This window comes from Drosophila hydei, unplaced genomic scaffold (genome assembly GCF_003285905.1).
Source record: "Drosophila hydei strain 15085-1641.00,03,60 unplaced genomic scaffold, DhydRS2 tig00000358-arrow-arrow-pilon, whole genome shotgun sequence".
In the NCBI taxonomy this organism is placed as follows: domain Eukaryota; kingdom Metazoa; phylum Arthropoda; class Insecta; order Diptera; family Drosophilidae; genus Drosophila; species Drosophila hydei.
Window position 1 is genome coordinate 98,394 of NW_022045716.1, and position 10,525 is coordinate 108,918.

General features: G+C 39.7%; 1 protein-coding gene across 3 annotated transcripts; it reads left to right on the forward strand.

Annotated features, from left to right (window-relative positions):
* The first annotated feature begins 334 nt into the window (after window positions 1-334).
* Window positions 335-9,487, forward strand: LOC111603857 (delta-sarcoglycan). Of its 3 annotated transcripts, none has more exons than XM_023321776.2 (6): window positions 335-390; window positions 4,695-5,349; window positions 5,423-5,543; window positions 6,374-6,635; window positions 8,898-9,021; window positions 9,140-9,487. In XM_023321776.2, the coding sequence occupies exons 2-6, from the start codon at window positions 4,876-4,878 to the stop codon at window positions 9,326-9,328; spliced, it is 1,170 nt and encodes a 389-aa protein (XP_023177544.1). In that variant the 5' UTR covers window positions 335-390; window positions 4,695-4,875; the 3' UTR covers window positions 9,329-9,487. The 3 variants fall into 3 exon arrangements, with proteins under 3 accessions (XP_023177544.1, XP_023177468.1, XP_023177625.1); XM_023321700.2 differs by lacking the exon at window positions 335-390 and adding an exon at window positions 414-854; XM_023321857.2 differs by lacking the exon at window positions 335-390 and adding an exon at window positions 3,962-3,982.
* Window positions 9,488-10,525: the final 1,038 nt, after the last annotated feature.

The window sequence follows — 10,525 nt, forward strand, 5'->3', positions numbered from 1 at the left end:
ATTATCTATGCAGTGCTCAATAGTTAATTATTGCACTGCGACTAGCATTGCATATGTTTGATTACGACGGGCTACTCTCGGTGCCAAAAGGTAAACAAAGGCAAATTCTGAGTGCTGAAAAAACCACGTGTTGAATGCCAATAAAGGTAAACAAAGCAGCGAAGGCGACGTGCCGAATGGCACCGAGTGGAACCGAGTGGAGCCGATGCTCGCCGCTAGCACCCGACCTACCGGAACCAGCGAACGAGCCGGATTTGAGTGAAACTTTTGGACAGCGTTCGGCAAAAGCTTTCGGAGGCACGACGCCTCAGCGACTGCCACTGGCAGCCAGTGCCAATTTCCACTGGCTGCCGCCACAGCGGCCACGGAAGTGTTGATGTTCGACCAGAAGTGAGTGTGCCGTCAGTTGCTTTGCAAACGTTCGCGACTTCAGTTCACCGTTGCCGTGGTCCAGGTCAAACGTAGTCGAGCAATTGTTTCTTTCTCAAGATTCACAATACTTCGCCATCGTTTAATTTTTTTTCAACATTTTATGTGACAGTTTTTTTTGTTGTTTTGTTGTTGCCAATGATGAAGTTGAGATAAGTGTATGAAACGGATCCTTTGTTCACATACCTAAAATTTGAGTGTCAATTCTCATCGTTGCTTACCAAATATTCTTCAAATCTACAAAGTATATTTCCTCCTAATACCTATGTATGAATTGGATGAACTTTTGATCCAACAAATATTAATTAAAAATTCATGAATTCAATTCAACTCTCAGACCGATAACTGTTGGGAAAGAAAAAGAAAAATTATAAATACATTGCAAAGTGAAAACAGTTCTGTGATCAATCTTGCGAAATAGAATGGTATGTACCTGACACTAATATCACATAACATTCACATAACATAACTACCCAAAAGATAGAAGAAATACCCTATAGACAGAGAGAGTTTAGCTGTTGATACTGATCGTGCCATATAAGATTAGGGCTTCAGTCTTTCAGAGTACAGAGATTGATTATTCAATGAGCTTGAAGTCGATCTACTTAAAGAAGATTTCTACGAGCTGGTATAAAGTACTTTAAAGAGAATAAAAAGTTTTTACTACGATTCTTCTTGACCGTTAAACACAAATGAAAAATTGAATTCACAAGGAGAAAAAAATAATTTTGTAGTAGAAACTTAATGCGTGCTGAAACCATTTCGGGTTTATCGCCCTTACGCGTGATAAGAATGGAAATATTTTCGTGACAGTAAGAGTAACGACAACAACTGGACTTGAGTTCGTTACAGGCCAACTAACTGGGAGACTAAAAAAGACGAAACTAGCATTGATATGAGGCGAGGTTGACTGCCTAACTGCGACGCTACATAGGGACGAAATAGACATCGCCACAAGTACGCAAATACGTGCCCGACCCCATCAACTGGGGCCAACATGTATGTTTGCAGTTGTTGATAACTTAATGGCAGGAAAATGCTATTATTTTTATTTAAGAATAAATGGTCAAGTGTCTAGTCTTCCTGGTCGTCCACTGGCCCCTCTAAGCCGGCTTTCCCTCTAGTTATTGCTTGCAATAAGCCCACTTCGCTTCAAATTGCCCATTGTCAAGGACTTCTGAACAACTTTATACAAGTTTCCGCTTCTGAATGTGTGTGTACACAAGCACATTCGCACATGCGAACTGCCTATTACAGTCAAGCCTACCTATACATACCACATGAAAACCAACAGATGGGAAAAGACATTTGAATATCATAAAAGTAACTTTATCTTTATCCAACATCCTTAAGGATTCTTCATTTCATATAGGGATAAGCACAGACATGAATAAGATATCCTTATATAAATATTATTGGCTATGGTAATAACACCAACTTCTATCAGAATAAAGGAAGTGATTCACTCATCATAGACATTTTTGATAGCAGCAAAAGGTTGAAATTGAGATCTTATATATGATATAGATGATATAGAGTCGTTAGTTCACTGTGATTTGCTCTTGGGCTGACGATAACAGCACCTACCACTGCTTTCGACTGCAGCCAAATAATTTGGAGCATATGCTGCATTTGGGGCAATAAAAACGTGTGACAACAACAACAAAGACGAAAACATGCAACATTAACTAAGCGGCAACTACATATATACTACAGACAGACACACATACATAACATATAACTGTAACTTAACTAAAGCTGGACGTACGTGCCAGAAACCGTCGCTTTTGCAGCCACTGCAACTAACAGTTGCCCTGTCCCTTATTTCCGGCCAGGAAACCTTTTGCTCGCCATTCGAGTGCGTGTAATAACCGGCTGTCTACAGATACTAAATCAACTCGCTGGGTATTTGCATTCGGGTCCCAGTTACCGCTTACAGAGCACGTTCCCCGGCCGCCATTAAGGCCGTCAGTGCGACTGCTTGTCCGAGTTCTTTTTCGAGATTATGGCTAAATGTATGTATGTACGAGCGTAATGAAAACGTTTTGTGCCAAGCCCCTTGCAGACCTCACATTATCCTCGACCAGCGGACAGACAGAAAGTCTGCAATGCCAAGTCCAAGTTGCTGACTCTTTCGTTGCTTTTCCTGCCGCTGCAACTTCTAGTGTCGCCTGTGACACAAACTGAACTCACTCTGGCAAAGCACACACCAAGTCAAATTTATTGTTTATCCAAACAAAATTCAGTAAGTGAAAGTGATCACATTCACATTGAGTTGTCTCGAAAAAGTTGTTTGCATCGAGATCTTGATTGATTGATAGCTGAATGTATCGAAGGTAGAACAACGTCTGAGCTGGGAAAAGTGACGAAGCAGCCAATGCCATTTAATCACAATGGGAATTAGTTAATCCTTTTCAAAAGGCATACGAGTTAATTGCATTCCATGAACTCATTAATTCGTTTTTTCCGTCTAGTCTGCGGTCAGTCAGGGTCAGCGACTGTTCCCAAGCCACAAATATTTTAATTTGATAGATTCCTTGTTGCGAATTTTATTAATATTGATTTCCTTTGCTTTAATTTGATTTGACACATTGGTAAAGTTATTAGGCTCTTAAGTACTTAAGTACTGCAATTAAATATTTCCAGCAGTTTGCTCGTCAATATGAACTTATGCAATGCCCAAAAATAGCTCGTTGCGGCCTGGAAAAATCTTCAAAGCCAATTGACTATTGCCATTAATGCGCCCACAACATTTGGCGTTTATTATTCTATTTACTTTGGGAATCTATAAACAATTTCCTAACTGTTAAGTGGCACTGCGTAAACAGACGTCTCGTGAGCTAAAACAGCGAGAACAGCCAAAAGCTGAGGTCGGCCAACGTTAATTACGAAATCATCTATCAGGGCCAATACGTTGCTAGAGCTGAACTTACAGCTATATGATGATACTTTCCTGCAGCTGAGTCATTAAGATACATGAATTGAAGATACATTCATGATAATCTATTAGTATTTCCAAAGCAACACCATAAATCACGCTGAAAACGCAAGATACTTACGGAATAAAAAAGAAAACCGCTCTCAATAGCTCAGGAAATATCTCTACACATTTAATACTATATTTTTATTGAGCGCAACAGAAATGTGTTTCATTACTCACGCTGTTCTCACTTTGGCCATGAAAATCCACATGAAAAGAAAATCAAATACACATATTTCTATATTTAGATCATTTCAACTTCTGGTTTATTTTTAATCGACTCAACTGGGTGCTCTTCTCTGAAAGTATATAGCCCAGTGCAAGTGGAAAGTCAACCCAAGTCGATAGTTTAGTTTATAAATATATATTTTTCTCGTGTATATTTTACTTCGTAATACTCGATGGCTATATTTACGAAATGTGGGAACTCATATTTTTAGTTTATTTAAAACACACAACCCACAAGGTGAAACGAGTATATTAGTTCCCAGGTCGCACCCAGAGACCTCCAATACAAATGCAAAGAAACCTCGCAGTTGTAGTATGTCCATGGAGCTCTACGAAACTCTCTGGGTACGATTTCAAATGAACAGTTGAAGATCAGATTGTGAACAGAGTAGCAAATAGTAAATTTGACACACCGACACGCTTTTTATTTCTTTTAACGGAAAATTTAATGAATGCATAAAATTTGTACCTTGCCAGGCTGTCGGCGGCGACAGCGTCGGCAGCAGTTCATGCAAGTGAATGCATCAGATTATGTATTTATGTATATCCGACTGTAGCTCTCATCTCTCACAGCTCATCTCTCGCTCTGCATATTCGAGACCCACTGATACACATTCTCTTCATATGAATGCAAAAGTGAATACTCTGATATACAGCTATGCATAATTTAAGAATTGCACGTGTGAAGCCAACAACTGATGTCAGCAAAGCCATATCAACGGGGCAATATCAAGAATTGAATCAAAACTTGTAATGTGTAATGTAATATCTCTTTGCTCTTTTGGCAGCGGCACTCTTAGTTTACATACTCGTTACATCCGGAATACATGAATGCATTCATAGCCCTGGAGCATTTCAGTCTTACAGCTGTTAGAGATGAATGCGAACTGAGAGTTACATAAGACACTTGTGACCCAAACAAATAAATAGCTATTTATTTAGATGCATCAGAAAATATATATAAGTGAACTTGGACGCTGATTATCTTTTGCAAATTGCTGAATTGAAATATATTCTTCTCACTACAATTGAAATTGATGAGTGATTTCATTTGCAGGTTTACGGGCCTATTGATTTTTTAATACACGAATTGATTAGCTTTGGTTAATGCGACGGCTATGCTTTTGATATGGACGGCGCAGAGCGCACACAGAAACAAAGCGGATCGCTAAAGTAATAAAAAGGCAGGAGAAAAGGCACCGCGACCAAGACTGAAGCAGGAAAATCAATTGATTGCGATGCTGGCCGGTGGCAGCGCTGTGGATGCCGGAGTTTGCAGAGCAACTACAATGTCAATGCCAGCGGGAACAGGACAGCGGGAGCAGGCCGTTAGAGCAACGCCCAAGCAAATGCGAAAGAGCAAAGCCGGGCAAGCGGGCATTTTGACACGCAGCAATGTCGGTGGCAATGAAGGAGGCCCTCGCAGTGCCATCACTGCCTGCTCCTCCGCTAAGACGGCCACAATAATGACAACGCGGCCAGGTGTGGAGAGGGGGAATCGCACCATCGTGGCAGGCGGCGGCAAGGCTGGCTCATCTGCTGGGGCTAAGCACGAGAATGTGGGTGGCTTCGTCGACGGAATCGAGATGTATCTCGGACTCATCGGCTGGCGTAAAAAGTGCCTATACACATTGCTGTTACTGCTAACGGTTCTGATTATCACTAACCTGGTGCTGACCCTGTGGATACTCAAGGTGATGGAGTTTTCAACGGTACGTACAGTCGCAGTCCACTTGCAATCTACTGACCACTAGCTTCTTCAATGTATATACCTCGCTATTCCAGGACGGCATGGGTCAACTCAAAATCGTTCCCGGTGGCATCCAACTCACAGGCCAGACGGTCATTATGGACATGCTGCGGGCATCCACAATACGCTCTAGGCACGGACAGCCGATATCCATTGGTAAGTGTTTCGCATGAATACTTAATGTTGAAGCAAAAGAATATATATCAGCGAGCAACTTCACCTACCGACTGTACTTTTTGTCCTTTTTTCTGACTACACAATTAGTCAGAAGTCAAAGCCACGAAACACTTTGAATCCGATTTGGCCAGGCTAAAGCTAACTGCTTCCAAGTCGAGCCTGTCCACGACAAATGTGTGCCGTTGTCACTCGGGCCATAAATCAGTAGATTCGCTGATAGGCAGACGGCAAAGTTCATACCTTCCCATACATTCACTTGTCGCTGCATATGTTACCGCTGACATCCTGTAAAGCGCGAACGGACAAGCGGTGGTTGTATCTTATCAAATGGGATCGCAGCTCTTACCGGTGCGGTCTAGGACAATCAAGCGATATACAATGACAGATAATCCGCAAATGCGATATCCGTAGCGCAGCCAAAGGAGACAGATGAGCGAAAAATCTTGTGCACTGCGTGTCTCTGTTGAAGACCCCGTTTTGCAGCAATAAACGGCATAGAAAGAGGGAAAGAGTCGCATTAAATGGGAATTTTCTTTGGGTGTCTGCTTAGGGTTTCCTAAGCATGCCAAGCAATACGCACGTCTAACATGCGCATGTGACTCATACACATGTAGATGGGTATATGCGCCATGCATATAAGTGTTGATTTGCCTTGGTTTGATTGTCGCTGAGTGGGCCTTGACTGAGATGAAGTCTATTAAAATATCATTTAAATAGGAAGAAATAATTCAAAATTTGCATTCTTTCGCCTGTCTAAAGTTTTTATAAATTGTATCTCTTTCGTTCATCGCTGGTGCCGTCATCAACAGAATCCTCACGTAATTTTTCAATCAATACACGTGACCCGAACGGTGTGCTCGAGAATCATTTATTCTTGGGGCACGATAAGTTTGAATGTCTGTCAGCGGGATTTCGCATCAACGATACCACTGGACGAAATTTATTTTCGGTAAATCGAAATCAAGTCACTATCGGAGCGCATTCGCTTCGCATCGAGGGAGAGGGTGGCGCCATCTTCCGGGAGTCCATACAAACACCGCATATTCGTGCCGAGCCAGGCCGGGAGCTCAGGTAAGTGTGCGATACCTAAATCCGACAGTGCACTGTGCAGTTGTCAAAAAGACATATCCCCATTCCAGACACACATTATTGATCAACAAATGGAACAGCAACACTGCTGTTCTACATACACATATATCTATACTTCATATATATATACAGTTGTGTTCCTAAAAATAGTAGTGCTGCACTAAAAAATATCAATCCAATAAAAAGGTACTTTTCCGTTGAGAATTTAAAAGATGCGCATTTTCAGCTTAGAATACAATGGAAAGAAAAGAATTGCAAAAAAGAGTCGATACATTTTCTGAGCTCATGTTTGTGATCATTTTAGATGAATTAAAGATCGGCCGTTCATAGAAAGAGTAGGGCTAGACGTAATAAGTTGAATAAATAAATAACAATAGTAAATTAAATCTAAAACTTATGCACAAAAATTGTTATTAATTATGTTACTGTGTATAATATGTTACTGATTACAATTTTTTCAAGTGTCATTTCTCTGCAAAAAAGAGAAGCTTAAATGTTTTTTTTTTATTTATGACAAAAAAAATGCTGTTAATTTTATTCTCAATTTTTTGTAATAAAATAACTTTGAAATTAATAACAAAATAAGTTAAGATGAGCTTTATTGTTCAGTCGCTCAGTACTATTTTCATGAACACAGCTGCATACACATATTTGCACATATAAATGTTTGGGGTTTTTCGCAAAGGCAGCTTTACAAGTCAGAGCATGATCATAATTGATACAATTATAATTTATACAATTTTATTGAATGAAATGCAATAACCATAGTCTGTAATAAATACGTAAATATGTACGTTTGACTTAAAATTTGTCAGAGTAATTTAATCAATTGAAGGTAGCCCATTATGATTGCCAATAAAACTGAATGAAAAGCCGTAAAAGAATACAGTTCAATTCCACGTACGGAAGACTAAATACCCTCGCATATGTGCATAGACGAGTTCTTGGCTCTAGGACATATGACGCACAGCCAAGTGGCTTAAGGAGATATGCAGGTATATATATGATCAGGCCAAATCTGCGGCACTTACTTAAATGAATGAAGGGAAGCAATCACATTGCGGTACACATAACGTGACGAAGTCATTATGCCAAGCACGGTTGAAAACAATGCCACGGCACAGAGATCTGCCGGAATGCCACAGCAAAATTCCACAGAGTGCTGAAATTCAACAACAGTAATAAATTTCGTAGAATCCATAACACACATATCTCACATACGTATGCGCATATGTATATATTTCTATATATATATATATATATATAAATGTGCGGGTGTGTATGTGTGCACACCAAACACATTAATCGGGCACGGGAAAATCTGAGAAATAAAAAATTAAAAACAAACAAAAAACACCCGCCCATGCTCTTAATGCTCAACTGTGTATGTGAACGCCGCCATCACCTTTGCGGCGGCAACGACAACGTCACCAACAACAGGCAAAACACAAAACGCTGACACTCGTGAGGTGTTGGCATGTAGCTTGTTGAAGAGCGAAAATATTTACACACGGCCGTCCACACATGCATGCATGCAGACATGCACACATGCACACATGCACACACAATCATACACTCATACACATATGCAGAAATGTGATGAGCGATGTGGGGGGATCGCCATCGTCATTGAAATCGACATCGGCATTGCTGGCGACGACGAGGACGACAGAATTGAAAAGCGCTCCAGGGCATTGATTATTTCATTTTTTGTTTTTTTTTTTTTTTGTTTTTTTTTTTATATAGCCATTACCAGGGAATCGTTGAGTCTATATTGGAATATTGTGATGATAACTCGTGCGTTTGTGTGGGTGGGTAGCCGTTCGCGAGTGTGAGGCCGGGCTTTGAGGTTATAAATGTGTGTACGGACCATTAACAGCCGTGCGATGCATGTAATAACGTTTACATTGACAAATTTGCTGATGGCCGTTGGGCTCTTTCGTTCTTCTTCGACTTTTTCGTCGGAGTTTCCTGACGCACTTACAGCATTTGACAATAAGATGATATTATCAAAACAGTTAAATTAAAATAGCAACAATTTGCTTAGTGTGAGAATTCAATTTACACATCATTCTACCTCTGCTTCCGGTCAGATCCAAGGAAGACTACAACAAGAGACACCTACATTTCTACCTCGTTTAGTTGGTAAATTAGTTAATTAATTAGGCTGAATCGCGCTAATATTAAATCGCATAAGCACAGCCCGCTGGCATGTAATATTTCAATTCGCTGAGTTTATTGCAGACTAGAGTCGCCCACACGTCAATTAGAGATCACAGCCGCCAAAGATATCAACTTACAGTCACGAGCCGGAGGAATCGAACTAATAGCCCTGGAGGATGTGAAGCTGCGTGCACTTGATGGCAGCGTGAGTATAAATATATACATTTTAGCCATGTTATATTCACGCTGTAGTGGAATAGCCGATTTTGGTTAAGCTAATGCTTGGATATCCCATTCTCCTGTTCCCTTTGCCAACTATGCAGCTGCGATTGGAGTCCTCCAAGATAATTATGCCCAACTTGCGCACTGCCCAGCCTCCGATAATGGGATCGGCTCAGAATCGAGATCACATGCATCGAGTCTTCCAGCTATGTGCCTGCTTCAACGGCAAACTGTTCCTCGCCTCGCCCCATTCGATATGCGCAGGCGACGACTCAACGGTCTGCAGATGATAAGTTGATCTGGAGGAATGGGTGTTCCCGCAGCTAAGAATTATACCACTGAAACAGCCACACCGCCACGTTTGTGTGTGTGCATCTATAAGCAAAATTATTTTATATAGCCATGAGCATATGGATATGCGAACGTAATTATAGATTATATGTAGAGCATAGCGCATCATAAATGGTGTTCATATCACATTCTCCTGTACATACGAATAGTAATGAATATATCTATATATATATATATATATATATATATGCATATATATATATATATATATATATATACCACTATATATATATATATATATATATATATTTATATACTTGTGTCTGTGTGTTTGTATAAATAACACACAAACACATATATACTCAGTGTAAAGGTAAGGTAACTTACAAGCTGGAAGCGAAGAATTCAAAAATCATTTGCAACAAATTACAAATATACATATTGATATATTTTACTTAAACAACGATGCAAATAAATCATTGCACACAGCTTGTATTAAATACTTTCTGAAAGGCCTACAGCTACATAACTCAAAAGCATATATATATACGAGTATATTAAGATCGATATCATTATATGTTGCATATACAAGCATGTTACTATGTTTCAAGACGTAATTATCCGCAACTCTACTCAGATATATATACACATATACATATATGTATGTATGTGAGAACATTGATAAATAGGACACATGCCATATACATACATGAAGTGTAGTACTCATAGAAGTCGATGTACCGTTGTTGTTTCTGTTAAATACCTATAATACCTACAACACTGATCGGGGGTCCGAATAGTAATTGTAATTGTAATATCTATTGATGTCTGCCTATATAGTAACGTGAATCAACTAATACAATACGTTTTCAATTGCATATGTAGGGGTGCATGAAGCTTACGATACAGATATTTTTACTAGCCAAACTAAGTCCCCATCTAGCCGTTCTACATATATACATAAATACATAAATACATATATACAGGCATATATACAAATATAAACATATGAATGAATACTGAACACGAAAACAAAATCGAGAGCTTCTTGCACTTGCACGTTGTGTACATGCGGTTAAAGTATCCACATACGAAATCTATAAATAAGTAATACTATATATATTTAGCTAAGAATAATCTATAAGTGCGAGATCTAACCTACCAGCACATAGGAATGGCAATTCTATCCGGTGCAG

Coding starts and splice junctions, on each gene's coding strand:
- LOC111603857 (XM_023321776.2), top strand. CDS start 4,876: ATGCTGGCCGGTGGCAGCGCTGTGGATGCCGGAGTTTGCAGAGCAACT. Junction 5,350..5,422: donor AGGTGATGGAGTTTTCAACG/GTACGTACAGTC, acceptor TCGCTATTCCAG/GACGGCATGGGTCAACTCAA. Junction 5,544..6,373: donor CGGACAGCCGATATCCATTG/GTAAGTGTTTCG, acceptor CGTCATCAACAG/AATCCTCACGTAATTTTTCA.